Source organism: Excalfactoria chinensis, chromosome 4 (genome assembly GCF_039878825.1).
Source record: "Excalfactoria chinensis isolate bCotChi1 chromosome 4, bCotChi1.hap2, whole genome shotgun sequence".
Classification (NCBI taxonomy): domain Eukaryota; kingdom Metazoa; phylum Chordata; class Aves; order Galliformes; family Phasianidae; genus Excalfactoria; species Excalfactoria chinensis.
The window spans coordinates 81,954,273-81,978,223 of record NC_092828.1 but is presented as its reverse complement, the minus strand read 5'-3'; the positions used below and the strand labels follow the sequence as shown (position 1 = coordinate 81,978,223).

The following is a 23,951-nucleotide window of genomic DNA, read 5'->3' as shown; positions in this document are numbered from 1 at the left end:
AGAAGGGTAAATAAATAATTCATTTCCGCTCCAGAAATGTGTATTTCAATCCCAAAAAGTATCGCTATTTATTTCTGGGAGAGGCAGTTCCCCCCCCACCCCTTGGGCCCTATGAATATTTATGTGAAGCCAGGCAGAAAATATGCTGGTAATTTAATACGTTTTTAAAATAAATGTTGCATATAAACTAGCCCGTATCTAATTAAATACATCGCTGAGCTGTGCGCTGCTGCTGCTCGGCCATTTGCAGTCACAGCCACACATCAAAAGTTTATGTTACAAGAGGGCTTAAAACACTGAATATCAATGTGAGGCAAAGCTTGGGCAGAGGGGCTTTGCTCAGGATCCCCCCCATCCGCTCTATAGAGCGATGTCTTCTCCTCTTGGTAGAGCCCAGGCGGGGCTCATAATGGCAAAGAGGGGGTGGGAATATCTCCTGCTTGGTTTGGGAGAGCCACAGCTTCACGCTGACCCAAGGTAAGGTGCTGAAGCGCTGTTCCCTGTCGGGGGTGTCCTCAGCCTCAAGAACCCTTTAGCTTCAGTGACACCTGGTGGTGCTTCTCCTGCATGGTAAGAGTCCAGAGAGCATCGCTGCTGTGGGTGTCTGGAATTGAGGGCTACAGGGGAAGACTGCACTGTGGGTGGTGACTTGAGTCCTCCCAGGATGGAAGCTTGGCAAGCCAGGAACTGCTTACGCCTCTGGAAATGGGGGGGGATACTAAGAGGAGATGTATCCCAAAGCAATCTTGGTGCTCAATGCAAGCTCTGCCTTGGGATCCTGCTGGAGTAAAGCAGAGTTTGAGTGAACTCCTTTGAAAGCGACGGATGGCCACAATTGGGCACTTGGGGATCAAACAGCCCATCCTGAGGGAAAGGATGACATGGAAGGTCTGCATTAATGAAATACTGGGTTGGGTGTTCCAGACAGTGACGTGCGCCGAGAAAGAAACTCCTTTTGAGCACTGAGGAATAACTACCAACCTCAGTCAATAGATTGATTCTGAAACTCCCACTTAAGCAGGGCGTTAATTGAAGTGCCGCTGCCAGTCCTGCTGGTTGTGGATCTCTGACAGTGCTTCTCAGGTCACAGCCGGAGTGCTGTGTTTGGTTCTGGTCCTTCAATTAAAGAATGGCACAGGTGGGGAGAGGGTCCAGAGGAGGACCATAGAGACAAGCAAAGTTCTGGATGACACTGGAGGAATTGGGTCTTTTCAGCCTGGAGCTCATGGGGGCTCGTGGTCAGAGTGTGGCCATGTGGAGAAGGCTGAGTAAGGGGTATAAGCTGCACCAGGAGGGGTTGGGTCTTGGTATAAGGAAGTGCAGTGGGGACAACCATTCACCAGCACATGGCTCATGGGGCTGTGATGAGTCCCCATCACTGGAGAGGTTCTCAGGTTGCATTTGGGTTGGGTGCCCATCCATCTCACCTGTGTTCCTTTCCCACAGCGTTGGACCCAACTGGTGAGGTGCTTTCCCACTTGGGCTGTGCTCCCATTCTGTGTTTCTATGCCTATAGAAATGGCTCTTTGGCCCTGTGTGCTGTCACACATCCCTCCGTGATTTTCCCCACCTCTCTGGGGAACCCCAGCTGCTGCTGAAACACCAATCAATAGAAAACCAATAGGGACATCCCAGCAGAATGGATCCAGCAGCCCACTGCAGGGCTCTAGGGCTGCTGGGAGCCTTCCTGCAGCAGCCTTGGCTGGCACAGGGTGCTGGGCTGTGAGAGCTCTTCACTCCCCATGTTTTCCATGTGATCTCACTTCAGAAAGCACACAGCCAGTGACTGCTCTCATTGACTTGGCTGCAGCTCATGGCCCAGGTCCCGGAGTTTTCTGCTCATGAGAAAAACAGCCAAAGCATGCGCAGCCATAAGCAGCTTTATCAGCACTGATGTTAGCAACAGAACGTTGGGTCTACCCCTCTGCCCCCCCTCTGTCCCCACTTCTCTGTGAGCTCCAGGCAGTAAAGGAGCAAAGCAGCTTCTGAGCAGCACGTTGTGATGAGGAGAAGTTCTAACTGACGTTTGCTTAACTTGCTGGGAGCCACTTAGCAAATGACACAGACAGTAATGACAACATTCTGTGTGTGTTTGATACGTGCAGGGAGCACAGTCGGGGCTAGCAGGACCAGAGAGCAGATTATGCAGCAAGAGACGGTTATTATCCTAATGGGAAGTGACAGTGATGGATCACATGGTGTGACGCTGCTCACTGATGGGAGAGGATGAGCTGCTGTGCCCCTGCTGGAGCCACATGGCTGTCCTGCTCCCGTTGGCCCTGTTGCTGGGATGCTGAAGTTGGGGACAGCAAAACCACCTCCTCCATGGTAGGAAGCAGCATGGCCACAGCCCCTCTTGCAACCCCAAAGTGCTCACAGGGTGGCTCAGGGACTGCTGGCTCCAGCAGCATTGCTTTCACTGTAGACCTGCCTTTAGGAACATGCAGCCCTGGCAGCAGGTTGAGGGCCTGGCTCCGGCACACCCCTTTGGGTCTGAGGGGTTGCAGCCCCCAGTATGTTTGTTCCTGGAAAATGGTTTTCAGTTGTGCTTAAAAATAGATGAGCGGAGTGTAGATGGGATCTGCAAAGGGAAGTCTGTCAGCCTGCCTGAAAGGTCTGTGGTAAGGATGGAACTTGGCCCGTTCAGACCTCTGTGAGGAGCAGCACAAGGGGGTGGGAGAAGAATGCTGTTCCGGAAAGCAAAGGCTGAGATGGGACAGAGGGGATCTCGGTTTGTCATGAAGGCAGCAACCGCTGTCCCGTGGCAGCGCTTAATGCTTCCAGCAGCCATCTGGAAGGGGAAGGAGCCGGGAAGTGGAGCCCAGTTTGTCGATGACACAGAAGGGAGCTGATTGAATCCAGACAGACTCGTAAGCATCGCAGAGAAACCTCACCGAGCCAGAGAGTGGGGTGAAGGCTGGGGAGCCGCTTCAGCAAGCAAACACCGTGATGCGACGGAGAGGATATTTGTGTAGGAAATGGGATCGGATCCTGCAGGAGCCAGACCTGCCTCTCTGCCCGCTGAAGGGGAAGAGCTGCAGCAAAGCTTGGCAGAGAGCACCCTCCAGTGGGCACCGGGAGCCCGATGGGAGCCGCTGTGCCAGAGGAGCTGCGGATCCCGTTTGTCGGCCAGGCGTTGGGTGGGATGACCCAGCACCTGGTGCCATGCGCTCCGTGTTGGAGCCTCCCCAGCATCGGCAGCACTGCAGCACCATGTCTGTGCGTGGGCCGTCTCCGGGTTGCGGCGGTGCTGGAGCAGCATCTGGTTGCAATCAGGACTCGCAGAGCTGGCCACGCTCCTGCCCAGCCAGTGGCCAAGCAGGATGTTTCCCACAGGATCCCCAGCCTCCTGTCCTGGCCAGCCCTATGTGGAGTGGACTGGTGAACCCCCAGGGCCCATCCAGCAATGGCTCAGCCCCACCACCAGTCCCAGCCTCAGCACGAACCACTGGTGCTCATGGCATCTGGCAAGGAGCATGGCTTTGCTCAGCCTCTGTAAGGATACCCTGAAACAAGCAGCTCTCAGCTGGAAACCCTACAGAAATAGGTGTATTGTCGTTCTGTATTCTCCCTTTTCTGGCAGCAGAGGTCAGTGCTGGGGCAGGAGGGGCTGGAGCAGTGTGGCAGCACACAGTGGGCTCCCAGAGCTCAGCACAGCCCGTTCCTCCCTGCCACACCTGCATGAGAGATCTGATGGGCTCCAGATGCTCTCCGCACCCCACAGGTGATTCATGGTCGGGGACTGACCTCACCCTCATGGCAAGACGTGAGCCTGTGCCTCAGTTTCTCCATCTGCAACATACAGAGGCTGGAAGGGAGGCACCACAATGAACGTTCTGGGGTAAATATGTTGAACCCCACAACTGCAGTGTTGAATTTACCCTCTGCAGCTTAAAGGAGAGCTGAAGGGGAAGCAAACTGGGAGTGAGGAGCAAAGGGAAGGGGCTGGGTTTGGATGAGTTCGAGGCCAAGCAGAGTCCAGCACAGAGCAGCACAGTGAGGCTCAGCATGCAGGCAGGGCGGCACCCGGCCCAGGATATTCCCAGTGCTGGAAATATTTGGATGCTGCAAGAGTGCGTGGGGGGAGCGGCTCTTTGTGCTCACTGCAGCCGTCCCCTCCCCCCCATCCCTCCCCCCAGCAATGGTGCTGGGCTCTCCTCAGCTTTTGGGATGCATAGAAATCCCGTCCGTGCTGCCCTTGAGCTGTGCTTTAAAGCCGTGACCCCACAAGGACACAGCCGTACGGACATGCTGCCAATGCACTTTGCTTTCTCCTGAAGGAGGAGATAAAAAATTCCGGCATGAAGAGGGCAAACAAAGCTGTCACTGGGGTTGCACACGGGGTGGGGGTGGGGGGGCGGAGAGGTGCACAGGACCCGGCCATAAATGAAGCATTAAAGTCCAGAGAGCCGTGTGAAGGAGCAAAAGCTTTGGGGGCTGCAAAGAAATCCCACTCCCGGTGCCCATCGCTGTCCGTGGGGCTCTGCCTTTCCATCACAGCACGTCCCAGCGGCGCTGCCCCGCGGCTCCCGACGCACAGAGCCTTCAGCTCTCGAAGAGGAGCACCCCGAGGCGGGAGGGGGACGGCTTCAAAGAGGAGAATTTCTGCTCCTGGGCCAACACAAATATTTGCTTTGGTGTGTGCTGGTTAGAGGGGACCCGCGGGAAGGTTTGCAGGGAACAACCGGGGGCTCCTCGAGCATCCCCGAGCGCGGCCGCCCCTCCCTCCTCTTCCTCCTCCTCCTCCTCCTCCCATCGGCCGGCCCAGAGCCCGAGCAGCCGCGGGGCCGGGGAAGCGGGGCCGGCCAAGCCGTGCCGTGCCGTGCCATGCCGTTCTACAAGCGAAGCGTGGTGGCCCGGCAGAGCCGTGCCGTGCCGCTGGCCGAGCTGCGAGACGTCTGCAGCCTGGCGGCTCTCACCCTGCTCCGGCAGCTCGCCGAGCTCTGCGGCCATTCGCTCGCCTTGCTGGGGGACATCGAGGGACACGTCGAGGCTTTGGGGCGCCGCACCGGGCGGCTGCACCGCAGGGCCTCCCGCCTGCAGGAGCTGCTGCGGGGACGGCCAGGTAAGGAGCTCCCGGGGCTGTCCGCGCTCCGGTGCCCGTTGGGGTGGACTCAGTGTCACCTCCGCATCCGGGGCGGCACCTGCTTGGGGACAGAGTGCTGTACCAGGGTGACGTCGGGGTAGCTCAGCGGCAGCGCCACACTCTACCCGGCCGTGATTTTCCCCCGGCAGCGGGCAGCTCCCAGGCTGACAGCTGAGGTTCGCGCTGCGTCCCGTCTTCCCGAGGCTGTCCTATTGCAGCTTCCTCGGGAAAGAGGCGATGTGGGGCTCAGCCGATCCTAGCCTCCATCCTTGCATCCCTTACAGAAGCTTCCACGCAGGTTTGGCACAGCCGAGGTGACAGCCCGTGGCCGCAGCGTGCTGCCCGCTCCTGGCAGCGGGAGGGGTTTGTTTTTGCCCGAACCGCTTTCGTTTCCATTTTCAAGCCCTTCTCTTTGGCACCGGTTTCATCACCGGGTCAGAAGCAGGCAGCCTGCTTTGGAGGAGTTTAAAATAAGCTCATTTTGGATTTGTTTAGAAAAGTTTATTTTAAAACGCTTTGGGAGGGTTGGACTGGGGGGAAGGGAGGAGGTAAGGGGAAAGGGGGATGTTGTTGCAGCACGTTTTCCCCAGCAGCACAGCTTATTTCTCAGGCCCCCAGTGAAATCTGTGCTGTCTGTAAGTGCTGCCCCGTCTGCGTGGAGCCGTGGGAAATGAGTGCTGGAGCTTCATGGCATGGCTGCACGCTGAGCCACGGCTGGGATGAGAAACCATCAGGGAAAGAAGAGGCTCCCGCAGTCCCCGCCTTGGCTGGGAAGGAATATAGGGAGAAGGAGGCACTGAGATCACCCAGGCTGAGCCCAGCGATGTCACCGTCCCCAGGAGGAGGAGCTGGCAGTGATGGTGACCAGATGGTCCCCACCTGGCCGGCAGGTTGGGGACACTCGGTGGCCACGGGGGTTTTGTGCCATTGGGATGGATGCTGGCACCGTGGATGCAGGCAGTGGTCAGGACAGTCCCCTTCTAATATCTCATTGGAGATGTGAACATGTGGGCATGCATCAGCATCAACAGCTTATCTGGAGGTGCACACAGGCCCAAATCTCACCTTTCCTCCTTGAGATTGGTCAGTGGATGGCAGAGACCCCACGCTCATTGTGTTCCCCCCACCCCATAGGGCAGCACTGCCCACTCCCATCCATCCACCACTGCCATTCTGCAGCCCAGGGGGGTGAGTGCACTTCTGAGTGCTGCTTCAAATGATGTTTGTTTTTCCAAGTGCTCCACCATTTGCTGCCCCTGGGGAGATCGGTGCATGTGTCTGGAGGGTGCGACCCCTGCCAGCCCCATCCCTGCTGGGACAGCCCAGGGCTGCTTTGTGCAGAGTCCTTGGGTGGGGAGCTGTCAGGATGGGATGGGTTTTTTTTTTTTCCCCCTTTTTCCATTTCTTGAAGAGGATCCAAATCGCATTTCTCCTCTCAGAGTGGAACAAACCCAACGTCTCATCCATGGGGGATGGAGCAGGGAATTAACCAGCACCACGTGCCCCAGGGCAGCCTTCCTGCAGCCCTTCTGCACCCCAGCATGGGGCAGACAGAGAGAGCCAGGTGCCAGTGTCACCCTTCCCCAAGATGGAGCATCCCGGGCATTCCCACATCACTTCATCTGAGGAGACAGCGGGGCTGTTTCCACTGCTGGAAGCTGGGGGCTGTTGGATTCCTCAGCCCTTATTCATCCATTGGCCATCATGTGAGAGCGGAGGGATGCGCAGCCCAGCTGCCCAATGGCGGGGTCGTGTCCCCTGGGTGGTGGCAGGAGGGATATGAGCTGTGCTCCCTGCTCAGCCCCTCGGGACCCGGCTGTTCCCAAAATAAACCTCAGTGCTGAAGAAAACAGGGCCTGGCGCCGGGAGGTATGAAGGCATTGTGCCCACAGAGCTGCGGGGATGGTGCTCTGGAAGGAACGCTGCGCTGTGCCTGCTCGTTCCGAAGGCAGGAAGGCGCAAGGAGTCGGTGCCGTCCCGGTGCCCACTCATCCTCCAGCCCCAGGGTTCTCCCGAGGTTCTGCCGGTACTTCTGCAACAGTGCTGCTCCCTACAGGCGCGCAGCAACCTCCAGCCCCGTGCTGGCTCTGAGTGCGGCCTCGGTGACGTTGCGCAGGAACATGGCTCTGTTTCAGCTGTGTCTCCAAAGAGGTTTGCATCATCTTAAGCAGTCTGAAGGATGCGTTCACTTTCATGTACAAACAGAGCTCATTCTGGCAAACTGTTTTCCAGCTGCAGGGACCTCTGCAGCGCTTACCCAGGGCTGCTGCCAGGCAATGAACCACAGCACCCCACAGGTAGCATCAGTGCTCCCTGGCACCCAGTGCCACCGGGCACATCCAGGTGTCCACCCTGCAGTGCTCAGCCCCGTACTGGCAGCCAGCAGTGCCCTGGGTGGTCCTGGCCATCAGCTGTGCGTGGGCTGCGAGGCCACAGAGGGGCTGTGGAGGGGTGTGGGGGGGGGGGAGTTGAAGTTTGGCTGCAGGACAGCACTCATGGTGATGCAAAGGAACTGGGTTTCCTCAATACGGTCCCACAGACCAGCTCTGTGCCATGTCGGTTTGGATGTGCACTTGGCAGCACCAGAGGCACACCGGGCTCACCTGCACCCCAATGGTTTATCCCCTCATGCCCCTCATGCAGTGCACCTCAGTTGTGCTGTGCTCACCTTACCTGCACGTGGGGACTGCTGGCTGCAGTGAGCGGAACGGTGAGAGGGAGGTGAAGCTAACGCAGAGCTTTTGGATTTGCAACTTGCAAACTACATTTGCAGTTTGTGTTCGGATATTTGAAAACCCTCTTCCATGGCTCTGCTGAGCCCTGCAGTGGGATGTGGGTGCCCCAGATCTGCTTGGCTGGGAGCAGCCAGAAGGTGACAGAGGATTGGTGCTGGTGGGAGCTGCTCGGTGGCCCCAGGTGTCTGCTCACCTGCAAGAGGGCAAAGCAGTGGCAGCAGTTGAGAGCAGGGCAGCAGGATTGCCTCCTGCCCATGGAGGGATCCATGCTGCAGCTCCTTGGGGAGGAGAGCACCGTCACCCCATAGATGAGCCCCAAAGAGTGAGGCCAAAGGGTAAGGGCAAGGAATGTCACCATGAGACCCCATGGGAGCCACGGGCTGCAGCCTGGAGGAAAGCCCTTCGCCTTGATGCCTGATCCTCGTTAACTAACGAGGAGGGGAGGCTCTGCCCATAGCATGCTGCAGGGTGAGCAGGGGCATCTCCTCTCCCCACGCACACATCCCTGCTCGGGGGTCCCGATGAAGGGCCGTGGGGGGCCGATGGGACACTCCGTCCTCGCGCCGTCTCCATGGCTGCGCCGTGGCATGCGTCTGCAGCTGGGAAGTGCAGCTGCGTCTTTAAGAAGGGCCTGGGCTGGGGTGGGAGAAGCATTTCCACGCAGCCTTTCTCCCGGCGAAGCTGGAGCGAGTTAACGGCCGAGTTCGCCCCGCTGCCGTCAGCCAGCTCACCCCCCTGGGAGCTGCGGTGCCATGAGGACACGGGGTACAGGGCAGCGCTCAGCCCCCCTGGCCCCCAGCCCCGTGGGGAGAGGAAGAGGAGGAGGCCGAGCCGGGTATGTAGTTCTATCCTCGACTTGCAGTTCCACTTTGGGGAGGGTCTGGCAGCTCTGCAGGGTGAGGACAGGGAGCGCAGTGCGTCCCCAGCGCTGGGTGCTTCCTCCTCCGCCTCCTCGTCCTTGCAGCTCTGCCTGGAGATTCCATTGGGAGGGGAGGTGCCCCCATACCCTCACCTCGCTGCTACATTCCTGGCTGCAGGGTGGGGGCTCCGGGTGGGATCAGGCAGCTGTGCGTGTGCCACTGTGGACAGTGTGCCAGTGCCATGTCCTGCACCCCAGCAGGGTCACTGCCACCACATCCTCCTCCATGGTCTCAGTGTTGTGGGGAGGACACGGCAGTATGTGGCACCTGGCCGGGTGGCATTCAGTTGTGCTCACTTTTCGCAGGCTGGAAGCAGCTTTGGTGGCAGAGGATGTAGGTTCATTTTTTGGGGTGCCTGCCGTTGGGTTACCCGTTGTCCCCGGGTGGGCTGCATATTCCTGCACGGGCAGCAGAGAGCTCACAGCTGGTCCTGCACTCCTGGCACTTGGCGGGGGGGAGGGCAAGGGGGAACCGGGTTGAGGAGCGAGGAAACTGGCGCTGCTACGCGGGAGGAATCCCAGGAATGCAGAACCCAGAGGGGACACGAGGTGGCACGACAGCCTCAGCTCGCGTTTTGGGATCCGGGAGCAGAGCCGTGCCAGGGGCCGCTCGGGGGTCACCTTCAGTGGGGCGAGCAGTGGGGCGCGGGCACGGGGCTCCTGACCCTCCCCCACCCAGCACCCCCAGCAGCCCACAGCTACCCACACTGCTTTGGGCTGCACAGGGCTGCATGGGGCAGTACAGGGCCCTGGTCCCTCTCCCCCCGTCCTTGGCTCGGGCCCTGAGCCATTGTTCTCCAATGAGCTCATCCCAGCCTCTCGTTATTATTATTATTTTTTTTTTTAATGCTGTTTCTTGGCCGGAAAATAATCAGCTGAGCCACTTGGTGTGGATGGCCGCTTCAAAGGAGCAGCTTTCTCCTCCAGCTGGGGGCTGCTTTGGAAGCAGAGGTGCAGCACACAGGGATCCCTGCACGGGATGGGGGCTACAAGATCGCAGTGCTCTGCTGGCCGGGCTGCACATCACAGAAGGAGAAAATACACACGGGGATGGCATTTCTGCAGCCATTGCAGAGCCTCGTTTTGCCTGGGCAAGGCGGGGGCTCTCTGCCCCAGTCCGGGGGTGGCACAGCTGTGCCCCCGCACCACCGCAGCTGTCACACCCACCTGCTCCTTGCAGCACTCGTGCTGCTGCTCCTCACAGAGAGTACTGATCCAATTTGTGGCTGTTGCCATAACAACCTCCCGTCGCTTTCTGGTCCTTTCTGTCGCTCCGTGGATGCTGAGCTTTGCTGGGTGAGGGATGCTCCAGCACCGATGACCTGGGATGGAGAAGGATGGCCCGGGATGGAGCGGGGTGACCCTGGGGCTTCTGGGTGCCACTGTCTGCTGGGTGCAAAGGGACACGTGCCAGCCAGGTCCCATTGCATCATCTGGGACAGCAGCACCCAGCTGTGGACAGTGACACCCAGCCTGGCACACGGAGTGCTCCCCGTTCCTCCCACCGCACCCCCCAGACGCCACCAGCTATGAACCACAGACCCCATCTCCATGGCTCACACCGACTTTACCCACCCCAAGAGCCCCCCCCCCCGCACTCTCCCAGCTCCCACCGCATCCTGGGGTGCTCTGGCTGCCCTCGGGAGCTGCCACCCACGACCACCCTACACGCCGTGGTGCGGACTGCGGTGCAGGGAGACCCCCGGCCCTTCCCCCGCCCAACCCCTTGCCACCGGGGTGACCCCACCCCCCGTGCCCCCACCCATTCAGCCCCGCGGCGGGCGGGCCCCGAGGGGGCGGGCGGGCCGTGCGGATGCGGCGGGCGCTCGGTGTGGCGCGGTGCGGTGCGGCCCGGCCCGGCTCGGCCCGGCTCGACTCCTCCTCCTCCTCCTTCTGCTGCCCGCTCCCGGCGGCGCGGCGCGGCGGGGGAGGTATGGAGCCGGCGGGGAGCGGCCCGGGGGCGGCGGGGCTCTGAGCATCGGGGCCGGCCGAGCCGCGCCGGAGGATGGGCAACGCGCAGCGGAAGGCGCCGCGCAGCCAGCGGCGGGGCAGGATGCGCGCAGCAACAGGTACCGGGGGATGGGACGGGGTCCCCGGGAGCGGTGACCTCCGGAGCGGGGTGGGGCGGAGGCGGGGAGGGGGCGGCTCGTGCTTTGCCGCGGGCGGCTGGTCCCTGTGGGTCGCTTGGAGGACGCGGGTGAGGTCACCTCCAGCTGAGGCTACAGGGGACGGGGAGAGATGGGGCCGCGTGCCTGCCGGCACCGAGCCTCGGGGTGCGGAGCAGGTGTCGGTGTGTGGCCTGGGAACGGGGAGCAAGGTCTGGGTTGCAAGGGGCAAAGCCTGAATTGCGTGGACTCAGCCCCAAATTGCAGGCAGTGAGCCTCGAATTGCAAGGAGTCAGCCCCAAATTGCAAGGGGTGAGCCCCACATTGCAAGGAGTGAGCCCCAAGTTGCAAGGAGCCAGCCCCAAATTACAGGAACCATCTGTGTGGCAGAGGCCTGCACTTGCTGGCTCCAGAGCTGGGTCCTACCCAGGTGGAGAGCCTATTCCTGCAGAGCCCCTAGTACCCACAGCTCCCTTCTCCCACCGCCAATGAGGGTGTTGGGTGTCTGGTTGGGTCTCACACCACAAGGCAGGCAGAACACCCAGCAAATCTGCACAGGGTGTCTGGGGGGAGCATGGGGGCAACCGAGCATAGCTGCCCTTGAAATAGATGGGTCTAACAGGCAGGACCTGCCTGGTCACCCCTCTGTCCCCACATGGCTGGCCTGGGCAGTTCCACAACCCTTCCAGACACTGAGGCTTATCCTTCCCAGCACCCCATCCCAGCACCTGGGAATGCTGAAAACACAGGGCAGGAGGGCTGGCAGTGCTCCGAGGCTGTCCAGAATCCATTGCCTGTAGGCTCAGGAGCAGTGCAGGGTGCAGTGGAGAACACATTCAATTGCTTGGGAGCCATATGAAAATGTGGAGTGATTGTCACAGCCCCAGCGACTGTCACAGCTTAATAATGAGCGGGCAGAGGGGGTGGAAGTACAGCCTGTCTCTGTACCATTTTGCAGCTGCCATTGCAACGGCTGTCGCAGTGGAATGAAATGGGGCAAAGAGAGCCTGGGATTCAAGGGGTGAAGGATGCTGTGCTATGAGGTGCAGTGTCATTGGGGAAGGCAGGGTTGGCAAAGCCATAGTGGAGCTCCCACTTGGCCAACACGTTGGCATCGCCCTATTGCCCGTGGGGTGGGGACTTTTGGGTCGCTGTGTTTCATTAAGCTGTCAGTGGTGGATGCTAAGGAAGTGTTCTGACATGCCAGATAAGGGCCAGGGGAAATCTGCTGCCAGCTCCCCCAGGCTGCATGCTAGAGCAGCTCTTCTTGGCCCCATCCATCAGGGCCATGTGCAAATGCTGCCTGGGCAGCCAGTGCCCGGGGAAAATGTGCTCTGATCTCATCTGCTGCCTTTGGGGCGACCCATCCCTGAGGTCTACAACTCTGGGATCTGCAGCAGTGCCAGGTGCAAGGCTGCCTGTCCCCAGCACTCCAGGGCTACGTTCCCATCACTGCTCCCATCCTGGCTCCCACGGGGCTCGCTCCCCTGGGAACAACTGGCTGAGGCACACAGATCCCCGGGGTGCGTGGAAAGTGATCCCTCGTGGCTCAGGGGACTCCTGCAGCGCCCGGCATGAAAAGCCGACTGCATTCCGAAAGCGGCGCGATGGGAAGGAAGAGGGGCCGGGGCCGTACAGTGGGCGGCGGGAGCTGACTCAAGCAGCCAGTTCCTGGCCGTTTCCTTTTGCTCCGGGCCGCGGACGGGGCAGGTGGAAGCAGCTCGCTCCTCACCGTGCGCTTTGCTGAGCAGCCATGGCCAAGGCGGAGTGGCTCCTCGCACGGTGGCAGCGCGCAGGTAAGGCGCAGGGCTGCAGGGATCGGGTGGCAGCTCAGGCATGGGGACACAGAGCTCTGGGACACGGCGTCGGTGCAGATCCCATCCTCCCTTCCCCAGCGTGGCTGCAGTGCGTGCCCTGCTTTCTGCTCCATGCCCAGCTGGGCCGTCCTCGCTGCAATGAAGCTGCAGCCATGCCGAGCTCCGCGCCGCTCCGCTGTGGCTGCTTTCAGCTCTCGGGCCCCTTTGTCCCGAGGCCTGGCCGCGTTCCCCTCTCAGCCACTTCCTCACATTGTCCCGGCCCCGTGGAGTGCAAATCCAGCAGGGCATGGGGGAAACGGCGCTTTCCTGCGAGCGCCCGCTCCCAGTGCGGGGCCACGGCCTCCATGCAGACAGACCCCATCGGCTTCCACCCCATGTCCCTGCTTGCCGTGTCCCTGCGCCTGCCTGTCGCTGCACGAGTGACAGCTGGTTGCTGTGGTGACTGTTCCCACGGAACCCCTGTGTGCTTCCCCCCCCACACGGAGCTGTGGAGGAGGGACCCCCCACCCGTCCCCATTGGGGACCCCTCTGCTCCAGCCCTACGTGAGGTAAAGGAGGGATCCAGTTGGAGAAATGGGTTTGTGTCTGTTTTGCCTGATGGCACCTCAGGGCCTTGGCACAGTGTTCACTCTGAACCCTACTGATGGACGGTGGTGTTTCCTGCGCTGCTGCTGGTGCTCTCTCACACAATGCAGCCTTCCCCTGCACGCTGGGTGACCCCCTCAGCTGCTAACCCACCCACCCCACCAGCTCCTGCAGCGCTGCTGTCTGCTGTCAGTGCAAAATCAGCTGACAGCGTGTGAAACGGGGAGGATAAGGAGAGCCCAGATCTGCAGGAGCAGGCTGCTGCTGCTGTTGTTGTGCATCACAGCCTTGCAGGAGGTGCAGGTGTGGGGTCACGGTGTGGGCACCCACCTAACAGCCTGCAGCCCCTGTGGTCTCACCCTGTGGCACAATATCTGTGGGGTGTTCCTTCCCTTGGGCACACCCCACCCCACACATTCTGTCCTGGTGTGGGGCACATGGGTGTTCAGTGGGGCGCTGCTCTATGGGAACGCTGTACGATGCGCAGTGCTGCTGTGTCTCTGCGGGGCTGCTGGCCAGGCAGCTCCGAGTCCAGCATGGGGTGAGGTGGGACAGGAGGCACTTTGCATGGTGGCTGCCAGCTCCCACAGCTCGCTATTTGCTCTTCCTCTCCACTCGTTGAGGAGCAGCGTGCACTCTGGCTCCGGCCCATAGGGAATGTCATCGTGCCACGCACCGTGCCGTGTTGGGGCTCTCACTCAAAGCATTGCGGAGCATTGCCGGCACTGCAGCACGGCGGAGTTTGGGTCACTGTTGGGATTGCTTTGAGCTTCATGATTTGCAGCCCGGTGCACCAGGGCTGGACGTTGCTGTGTCAGTGCCTGTTGCCATGGCCGCTCAGCTAACGCTGCCTCTGCTGCTGCTGCTCCATCACTTCTGGGGTACCTTCACAGTGCCGGAGCTCCCTGCTTGCATTGGGAGTGCTTGAGAAGGGGAAGTTTGGCGGCATCATCTCACCATAGCTTCACCCCGAAACGAAGCGGCTCTCGATGGCTCTGTCAAACATCTCCCTGTGGATTCGGGGTGCCTGGGCAGTAGGTAAATGCGGCTGCTGGCGTGGAGCGGGCTGGATTGGAGATGCTGAGGGCGGGTGTGTGCGTTGTGCCCCACATTGGGTGGTGCTGGGGGAGAGCAAAGCCCAGTTCGTGCTCGATGCTGGTCCTAAGGTGGGAGCAAACTCCCTGTGGCTACAGCCCCACACCTCACACCACCATCTCCTCATCAACCTGAGCCTGAACACTTGCTCACGCTCTCTGCAAACTGTCCCCAACGTCGTGGTGCTGCTGCGTGGCCATGCACACAGATGCTGCCCTTGCCCTGAGGTGTGGGGCAGAGCTGTCCACAGGTGGGATAGAACCCTGGAAGACATTGTGTCCCCGTTGGGTGACCCTCCCTCGGCTTCCCCCAGCTGGGAGGCATGTGTCAGGGATGCATGATGGAGCTGAGCACTCTCAGGATCCCAGAGGGATGGTGCTGCTGGCTCCTCATGCCATACAGCAGAGCCATGGCGTGATGCCCAAAACTCTGAGCACCCACTCCTGAGGAGCACCACCAAAGCACCACAACATTACATTTGCTGCTGCATGCAACCTGAGCTGTGCACACACAGCACCTGGGTGGCCCAAGGGGTGCTCCTCGTGCAGGTGGGGTGTCATGGTGTCAGAGCCTGGGGCTGGCTGTGGGCCCCCCCACACACACACACACTGCCCAGCTGTGCTTCCGCTTTGCTCAAGGGTGGTTCCAGGTTTCAGTGCTGCCGTTTGCCCGCTGGGCTCCAGCCGGCGTGGTGGGCCCCCAGGGGTGCCGAGGGGGTCAGAGTGGAGGTAAGGTGCTCTGCTCGGGGCAGGATGTGGTGAAGGAGGGCGTGGGGAGGAGGGCTGTGCTGTATGGGGGTCCCCGAGTCCTTGTGTAGGTGCTGTTCGGTCTGCCAGTGGGGTGATACCCTGAGCTTGCTCTGTGCACAGCGTGTGCTCTCTGTGCTGCTCCCTCAGCAGCACCCCTGTTGTGTCTGGGCATCTTCTGGGAGGAACAACCATGTTCTTGCTGGAAAAGAGGGAGCTGTGCTCACCTGGGACAGAGAAATGCCATCCCTGACCGATGGCTGCTCTGGGCACAGTGCTGCCCCGTGTGCCCCCTCTGGGATGGAGTCCTGCAGCTGGGCAAAGCTCAGCGTGATTTGCACGTGCACACCCCAACACCTCTCGGTTGATATGGAAACAAGTCAAATTATTTAAAGGAAAGGAGAAAAGGGAAAAAAAAAAAAGAAAGAAAGAAAAAAAAGAAAGGCTTGTGTTAAGGCACGTCGTTATGGTAACACAAATTATAAAAGTAACTAGGCTAGGGAGCAGGCATGCTGCTTTCGGATGCTGGGCGTTGTGCAGGGGGCTGGGGGTAGAGAAGGAGCTGGGGTGATGCTGGGGGCATGCAGGCTGGGATGCTGGTGGCCCTGGTAGCTGCAGGGGGCTGGAATGAAGCAGAAGGGGGAACGCGGCAGGGAGGCGCTGGGTACTGGGGCTGCCGTGGTGCAGTCATCCTTCAGCAAAGCTGCAGAGCTGCTTGCTCTGCATGCCGGGGTGGGGTTGAGGGTGCTGAGGCTCTCGCTGGGGACAGCACCCTCAGCGCGGGGATGAGAGGAAGCATTTGCCACGCAGGAAGCAGGGCTGGGTGTGCACTGCCTGCACCCTGGGGCCACCCTGCAGCCCGCAGCCCCTTTCCACCCTTTCCTGCCAACGTGAGTTACTCTCAGGCGATGCTGGTGGATGAAATGCGACAAACGGCACCGTGTCCCCTTGCACCCTCCCTTTAGGCTGTGGTTTCTGCTCTCCTGCAGCAAGGAGGTTGCTTCACCACTGCCCTTCCTGCGCCCGACAGCAGCTGTGCAATCACCCAGGGCGGTGGGTTGATTTCTTCCTTCCTCAATTTCTCTCTGCTCCCTGCCTGGTTCTGGCCGCCCACAGAAGCGTGTCCAGCGCCTGCAGCAGCGATAGGCTCTGCTCCTGCACAACACAGCCACATCCCCATCCCCATGTTGCTGGAGGGATGGATGGGATGGGTGCACTGTGCTGGCTCAGCACCAGCCCCAAACCCTCAGCAGCACTCGCAGGAAGCGCAGTCCCTCACTTCCTTCTTATTCTACTCCCTCCTGCTTGCAGCCACATCTAACTTGGACTTGGAGAGCAAGAAAGCCGCCCCCACCAAGCTATCATGGCAGCAGCCAGTGAACGTCTTCCTGGCTGCTGGCCGCCCGCCCGGCATGGAGCAGCTGCATCAGGAGGCTCAGCTCAACCTGCAGAGCTTATTGCAAGGTACTGGGCATTGCTGGGTACAGCTCCAGGTCTGCTGCACTGAGGGCATCTCTGAGCTGCTCTGTGCACCTTGCAGAGCTGTGAGGTCCCAGCCTCCAGCAGCCTATCCTCTGCTCTGCCCCCAAATCCCCGCACTCAACAGAGCTGTGCCTGGGGCTGCCCACGAGGAGCGTGGGGCCGGCTAATGGAATCAGTGTGGCTGCTGATCTTGTTTCCTCCCAATTTCTCCATCGCGACGTCACGCGGCCTCAGATCAGATGCTTTACAGGCATCGATTAGATCAGCAGCCTGGCCTTCCCCCAGCTCGTAATCTCATTACGGCAGCCCGAGTAGAGCTGGTTTCCGCAATAGGCTGTAACGACCAGTGCTAATTAGCTCAACAATCACAGGACGGGAGATGGGGAGCGCTGGCCATCCCCAGCCAGGCTCACAGCCCCCTGGGAGCTGCAGTGTTCCCAGCCCTGGCCCTGCTGCAGGGCTCTGCACTCCCCTTCCTGCATCTCGAGCAGGACAGCCAGACACAGCCCAGGGACAGACATCAGTGTCTGGAGCAGGGTTCTACCATCTGCTTCCCTTGCAGAGGAGTATGAGGAGCAGTATGCTGAGAGCAGAGTGACTGGGCAGACCTTCCGTGCCGCCGGCCACCCATCTCCCAGCACCCCCACGGAGCCCTCACCCCGGCCCCTGCCCTCCAAGCGCCTCGAGTTTGTGCTTATGGTGAGTCCCAGGGCTGCGGTGGGGATGCACCTTTGTGCCTGAGCGCTCTGTGGGGTGGCAGGACATCAGCTGGGAATGATATATCTGCACTGCATTGCACAGCAAGATGGGGGGTGGCCCTTCCTGTCCCACATTAGTGATTCATGCTTTTCCCTTACAGCCCCCAAGCCGGCGAACCGATGAGGAGGAGAGCAGCAGTGCCAGCACGCTGGGCGTGAGACCACCCGACACCTCCCTGAGCCTCCCCACCACCCCCGACAAGCAGACAGCCTGGCCCAGGGCTTTCCCACTGCCCACCGTGGAGGAGAAGCAGCGGCACCAGTCCTGCTCTGTGCAAACCAGCGTGGTCCCCATCAATGTCTCGGGTAAGGCAGCACCCACGCTTGGTGGCTGGGGGAGAGGAGATAGAGCTGAGCTGGCACCTGGGAAGGATGCTCCCAACGGGATGCTGGGTGGTGGGAGGGCAGGCTGAGAGCCCGCGTCCCCGCCGGCCACGTGGGGACAGCAGGGGACAGCAGCGGCATGCTCGTGTGCGTCATTCCCTGCCATCTCTCCTGCCATCTGCAGCTCCGTGTGTCCGATCCGTGCCACCAGCCGCTCTCTTGTTTGTGCCGCGCTGCCCTGCCAGCCGGTCCTGTTGTCACCTTGGCTCTCACCACGCTCCGTCTGTCCATCCATCCATCCGTCTGTTCTCACAGGGCTGCAGCTCCCAGGCTCCCCATGGACACATACAGCCTCTGATCGTGTCCCTCAGTGCCGCATCCCCACAGCTCTCAAATGCCTCTAAGAGCGATGACACCCCCCCCTCCCCACACACCTCCCTGTGCATCCTGTGCCAGTGCATTATCACTCTTTCAGAGAAGAATTTTGTACTAATACTCAACCTGACCCTCCCCTGGCACAGCTTAAGGCCACCACCTCTCATCATTTCATGCATCCCGCCTCCATCGCAGCAGCAGCAGCTCCGTGTTCCTGCAGCCAGCACCACCCACATCTCACAGTACATGGCTCACCACGTCCTCCACCCCCGCCACCCACCCTCACTGCAACAAGCCCGGGGACAGCCGTGGTGCCACAGGTGGCCGTGTCCCACTGGCAGCAGCAATACGGTACGGCGTGTTTGTTTTGGCTACAGGGCAGCACTTTGCTAGGCACGCGAGTGCTCGTCACTCCCTGTTTAACACAGAGACCGCGATGAACCCCAAGTCCACCCTGCGGCGTAGACGGACCATTATTGGATTCCCTAACATGTCCCTGCGAGACCAAGGTGACAGCAAGAACCGCGCAGCCCTTTGCACCTGCACAGCCACCTCAGGGGGCTGGGACACCCCAGCCGTGGGGATGTGAAGGCCACCAGGCAGACCCCGTGCCCTCCTGGGGTCCTGGGTGTGCTGGTGATACTGGCCTGGCACTGGAGCTGGCGTGTGTTGGGGGACACTCCCACACCCCAAGTCAGGGTCCAAGATGCTTAAAAGGAGCGAAGGATGCTGAGAATCCAACCTGGCCCTGTGCCCTCCCTCACAGGCTGACCCCATGCCACTGTGATGAGGGTGCTTAGAGCATCCCTGGCATGGCCATGAAGCAGTGCTTGAACCCATCAGTGCAGCATTCATCCCAGATCTGGGGCATCATGGTGCTGACCCCAGGAAAGGTTCTTCTTAAGTACATAGAGGGACCGAAGGTAGATAAACCACAGCACCAAGGGAAGTTCTCACTGGGTAGGAGGAAGGCTTTTCCCTGTGACAGTGGCCAGCCACTGCGGACAGGACCCCAGTGAGACTCCTCCTGTGGAGTTACTCAGTGTTCAGCTGGTCACAGCCTTGAGTTCCTGTCTGGCTGTGTGTGGGACCACTGGGACCCTTCCCACTGGGCTGCTCAGAGATGAGGAGGGGCTGCGAGCCATCTCGTCCCTCCTGGCCCAGGGGATGATGCCCACCACAGAACAGCACTGGGGCAGCACTTCAGTCCCTATGGGGGTACTGCCTCTTGCATGGAGACTCCCACCCTGGTTAAACTGTCCACACACTTGATGGCACATCTCATATCCCAGCACAGGTGCTAACCAGGCTGGGACTGTACCCAGCTGGCTGTTGCCCACTCAGTAGAGGAGAACATCTGGGTTCAGCCCTTCTCTTGCAGCCAGCTGGGGCTCGCTGCACATGCAGGCAAGAAATGCAACCCAGAGCTGGGCCATGGGGTGGGAAGCATCCTACACCCAATAGGGAAGGATGGTGGCTGCAATGCCCAGGGCAATGCCAGCCCACGCTCACCCCACATTTGTCCCTACAGGCAGCACCAACGGCCCCACGCACACCACACACCCACCCATCGCTGAGTCCCTGTCCTGCAGCTTCGAGACCACGGGTGGGAGGAAGCCCTGCCAGCAGACCAGCCCCCACCAGCCTCTCTCTGCCCCACTGAGGAAAACCTTCAGTGACCTTGGGGGCACGCTACAGGCACGCTGCTGCCCACCACCATCCCCCATGGACAACGTGGCTGCCCCCAGCACCTGCAACGGACCGCAAGGCTCCTCTTTTCCCCCACCCTGGGGCGCCAACTCCTTTGGATACACTGCCACCCCCAGCCCTGCTGCCGGCCAGGAGGTCTCACCGGGCAGCTCCGCCATGGGCTCACCCACCGGCACCGAGCGGGCCGCCTCCTTCTTCATCGCCCAGGAGGAGCACACAGGGAGCGCTGGGCCCGGCTCCTTCTCCGCCACAACGTCTGAATCTCCTCCTGGCTCTGGGAGCATCCGGAGATGTGATGGCCAAGAAGCCAGGGTGAACTTTTCACCCACAAACAAAGAGTCGGAGCCGGCACCAGAACCATCGCGCCTGGGGGTGGAGCGGGGAGGGTGCCGCTTCCGCGAGCGCTCGCTGTCGGTGCCCACTGACTCAGGGTCCCTCTGCTCCGTGGACATTGCTTATGCTGAAGCCCGGCGGGGAAGCACCAACTGTGCCCTGGGCTACCCCAGTGCCGGCTCCGAGGGCAGCACCAGCACTGATAACATCTCGCTGGGGCCAGAGCCGGACAGGCAGCGGCGGCAGCGCTCCAAGAGCATCTCCCTCAAGAAGGCCAAGAAGAAGCCCTCACCGCCCACCCGCAGTGTATCACTGATCAAGGAAGGGCAGGACAGCCCAGCTGCCCTGGGGCTGCCTCATGATCAGAGACCCAAGAGCCTGTGCATCCCGCTGGACCCCGCTGGGCACCGGGTGGTGCATGCAGACCCCCAAGGCAGAGAGCCCGACAGCCCAGCTGCCCCCCACCAGTGGTACCTGGCAGACTGGAAGAGTGGTGAGCCCTACCGGTCCCTCTCTGGCTCCAGCACGGCCACAGGGACTACGGCCATTGAGTGTGTGAAGGCACGGGGCAGCTCAGAGTCCCTCATGTCTCCCTCTATCTCCAGGGCCACAACGCCTTCCCAGCTCTCAGCAGAGGCTGACCTCAAAACCTCCTCCCCTGGCAGGCCCACAGGGCTGATGTCCCCATCCAGTGGGTATTCCAGCCAGTCAGAAACCCCCACACCCACCGTCCCCACCTCAGCCATCCTCGGGCACTCACCACACCAGGTGCGGGTGAGGCCACTGGTTCCTGAGAGGAAATCCTCACTGCCCCCCACATCCCCCATGGAGCGGAGCCCCAAGTCCAGGCTGTCCTTTGAGCTGCCACTCACACCACCAGCTCATCTTGACCTCTCGGGGCTGAAGATCTCCCTGAAGGGGAAGACGAAGGTCAGCCGGCACCACTCCGACTCCACGTTTGGCACCAAGCTGGTCCAGAAGACCAGTCCCATCCAGCCCATCATGCCTGTGGTCACCCAGTCCGACCTGCGCTCTGTCCGTCTGCGCTCCATTAGCCGCTCCGAGATGGAGGACAACACTGATGGCCCAGAGCGTGCTGAGGAACTTCCACGTGTCCCCTGCCCGGGGACGGAGAGGAAAGTGAAGCCGCCAGTAGCAGAGAAGCCACCACTGGCCAAGCGGCCCCCATGCATCCTGCCCAAGCCCGTAGCCCTGCGAGAGGAGGGCCCCCTGCCCCCCACATCCCCACCGAGCATCACCATCAAGGACAGCTTGGTGCTGCGAAAAGGGGATCCATGGAGGGGCCCGGGGCAGCCCCGGCGGCTTTCGCAGGGCAGCCTGGAGGACAAGCCACAGCCAGAGGCAGAGCGCAGGAAGGCCAAGGTGCCGCCACCAGTGCCCAAGAAGCCCAGCGTGCTCTACCTGCCGCTCACCCCAGCCCCAGTGCAGCAGGTGGGGGGTGTGGGGGACCCAGCGCCCACCCCCAGCCCCATCATCACGCTGGATGCAGAGCCCAGCTGCTGCCAACCTGACGCTGACAGCCCAACGCCCACTGAGGTCCCAAGCACAGCACAAGCTGGCGAGACTCCCTCGGAGCAAGGTGAGTGTGTGCATGCTGCTCCATGCGGAGAAGGGGGCTGGGGGGTCCCTCTCATCATCCCACGCATTTCATGGCTGTCTTCTCCTCCTCACAAGCAGGCAGCTCATCTGAGGCTGGCACAGAGGAGAAGAGCTTCGCCAGCGACAAGACGGCCGACTCCATCGCTGAGGAAGACGACGATGTCTTCATGGCATCCCGCACCACAGAGGATCTCTTCACCGTCATTCACAGGTAGAAAGAGCTCTGTGGTGGGCACGGCTTCTCAAGCCCGCCCTTGGACGGGTTGTTGCTGTCTCATGCACTTGTGAGGGTGTAAGGAAGGAAGTTTTTACAATGAGGGTGATGAGGCACTGGAACACATTGCCCAGAGTTGTGGATGGCCCACATGTCTGCTAAACTCAGAATCACAGCATGGCTCAGTTGGAAGGGGTTTTAAAGATCCTCCACTCCAACACCCTGCTATGTGCAGGGACACCTCCCACTGGGTCAGGTTGCTCCAAGCCCTGTCCAGCCTGGCTTTGAGCACCTCCATCCTGCCCCAGCAGAGCTGGGTGGGTGCCATGCCCCTCCCTCCTTATGCACTGCTCTTTGCCCTATAGGCACTGCCCTTCCCATCACTGTAGGAAATCATCCCATCCAAAGCAGTGGCGGCTCCTGCCTGGGACTGCTCCCACCACACATCTCTTTGGTGTTTAGGTCCAAGAGGAAGGTTCTGGGGCGGAAGGAACCTAGTGACAGCTTTAGCAGCCGGCCTAATTCCCACTCTCCTGTGAAGACATCAGGCTCACCGACCGGCGAGTCCCCTGCAGCAACAGTGAGCACCGGGAAGTCCTCCAGCAGGAATGAAGATTTTAAGGCTCTGCTCCAAAAGAAGAGCAGTAAAACCAGCAGCGGTACCCGGCCGTCTGCAGCTGAACTGCTCAAGACCACAAACCCACTGGCTCGGAGGGTCATGATGGAGTTTGCCCCTGAGCTAGATGGTGCAAACAGCCAGCCCTAACTTTGCACAGAGGCTTCTGGCCACAAAGGGCTCAGGATGGTGCAGAGTGAGCCGTGCTGCGGACAGTAGCGTTAGGCACTCAGGTCACTACAGAAGGGATGTCCCGGCTGCCCCGCTGGGGCTTCTTTCGTGCTTTCATTTCTTCCTTGGCAAACCCTCTTTGGTTCCTCTCCAGTGGGAGAGCTGCCGGCAGAGAAGCAGTGTTGGGACCTGAGGCCCCCATGTCCCTGGTGAGCTGCTGGCAGGAGGGGAGAGGCAGACATGTGGCACTATAGTGGGGAGACTGGGACCTGGGACCTCCTGTGCCGCTGGGACAGCAGCTCCTGCTGTTTGGGAACACAGCAGGACTGCATCTCCAGACACCTTCCAGCACCTGCAGCGAAGCTAGCTTGAAACTGTTTGGTCACTCGGCATGTGGTACTTTAAACGGCTTTTTCTAATGCACAGTGGTGACGCTGTTTTATTTTCATTTGACGTCATGCCATCAGTCTCCCAGGCAAAAGTCCCAGATTTTGAGTTCAGCTGGAAACGTGGAGATTTACTTTGGGGGCCAGTTGGACCGGAGGTTGCTTTGGAAGAGCCACAGACCATTCCTGCTCATCATCCAAAGCATCCTCCCTGCTGCACGGGGAGCAGGCGCCTGCTGTCTGCAGCCTGTGCAGTGACCTCAGGCCCCTCGAAAGCCCCTGACAATGCTGCATTCCAGAGAGCTCTTCAGCCCTCAGTGCAAACACAGACTCCCCACCTCTGCCATCCAACTGAAGCGCCCTGCAGAAGCAGGGTGGTCTCATGCCTCCTGGAGACATCTACAGCTCCCACTGCTGGAGTTCCTACAGCTGCTGGCCAGACCCAGTCAGCTGTTGGGGTGGAGGGCTGTGCTCTGACCCTCACCCACAGGACTCCTGCACTTTCCCAGTTTCTATGCCTGGGGCTGCACCCCACTGTTGTCCCTGTGCTGCTGGTTCTTCCACCATCCCCCTGGCACAAGCAGGACCCCACAGACCGTGTGCTGGGACTGCAGCAGGAGCCACAGTGAGGAGTGGTGGGGCAGGGACAGCCAGGGGGTGGGAGCTGAGCAGAAACACCATCTCTCTTCTTCCTCCAGGCGATAAAAGGCCAGACAGCAACTAGCAGAGAAACAGAATTAGGAAAGTTTCTGTTTAATTTCTTCTCATATTTCTGTGAGCTCCCGTGTACCCCAGCCTCCCTGCAGCAGGGCAAAGCAATGGGGCCAGGGCTGAGCAGCAGTGAGGGCACAGCCCTGGGGGACAGGGGTGGTCT

The 23,951-nt window shown here is 60.4% G+C and overlaps 1 protein-coding gene and 1 long non-coding RNA gene across 10 annotated transcripts; one reads left to right on the top strand and one right to left on the bottom strand.

Annotated features, from left to right (window-relative positions):
* The first annotated feature begins 4,795 nt into the window (after positions 1–4,795).
* NHSL2 (NHS like 2) lies at positions 4,796–23,114 on the top strand. Of its 9 annotated transcripts, none has more exons than XM_072334616.1 (8): positions 4,796–5,065; positions 16,400–16,552; positions 17,133–17,269; positions 17,430–17,634; positions 18,456–18,536; positions 19,559–21,670; positions 21,769–21,901; positions 22,367–23,114. In XM_072334616.1, the coding sequence occupies exons 1-8, from the start codon at positions 4,828–4,830 to the stop codon at positions 22,668–22,670; spliced, it is 3,363 nt and encodes a 1,120-aa protein (XP_072190717.1). In that variant the 5' UTR covers positions 4,796–4,827; the 3' UTR covers positions 22,671–23,114. The 9 variants fall into 9 exon arrangements, with proteins under 9 accessions (XP_072190717.1, XP_072190716.1, XP_072190718.1 ...); XM_072334615.1 differs by having other exon boundaries at positions 18,405–18,536; XM_072334623.1 differs by lacking the exon at positions 4,796–5,065 and adding an exon at positions 8,431–8,656 and having other exon boundaries at positions 18,405–18,536.
* LOC140251182 (uncharacterized) lies at positions 9,624–10,625 on the bottom strand. Its single transcript, XR_011903376.1, has 3 exons — positions 10,503–10,625; positions 9,908–10,062; positions 9,624–9,756 (listed from the first exon to the last, which is right to left on the bottom strand). It is a non-coding gene; the product is annotated as an uncharacterized lncRNA (long non-coding RNA).
* Positions 23,115–23,951: the final 837 nt, after the last annotated feature.

Excerpts from the sequence above, each read along its gene's own strand:
- NHSL2 (XM_072334615.1), top strand. The coding sequence starts at position 4,828 with ATGCCGTTCTACAAGCGAAGCGTGGTGGCCCGGCAGAGCCGTGCCGTG. Across the intron at positions 5,066-16,399 it reads GCTGCTGCGGGGACGGCCAG|CCACATCTAACTTGGACTTG; the intron begins GTAAGGAGCTCC and ends TCCTGCTTGCAG. Across the intron at positions 17,270-17,429 it reads GCCTCGAGTTTGTGCTTATG|CCCCCAAGCCGGCGAACCGA; the intron begins GTGAGTCCCAGG and ends TTTCCCTTACAG.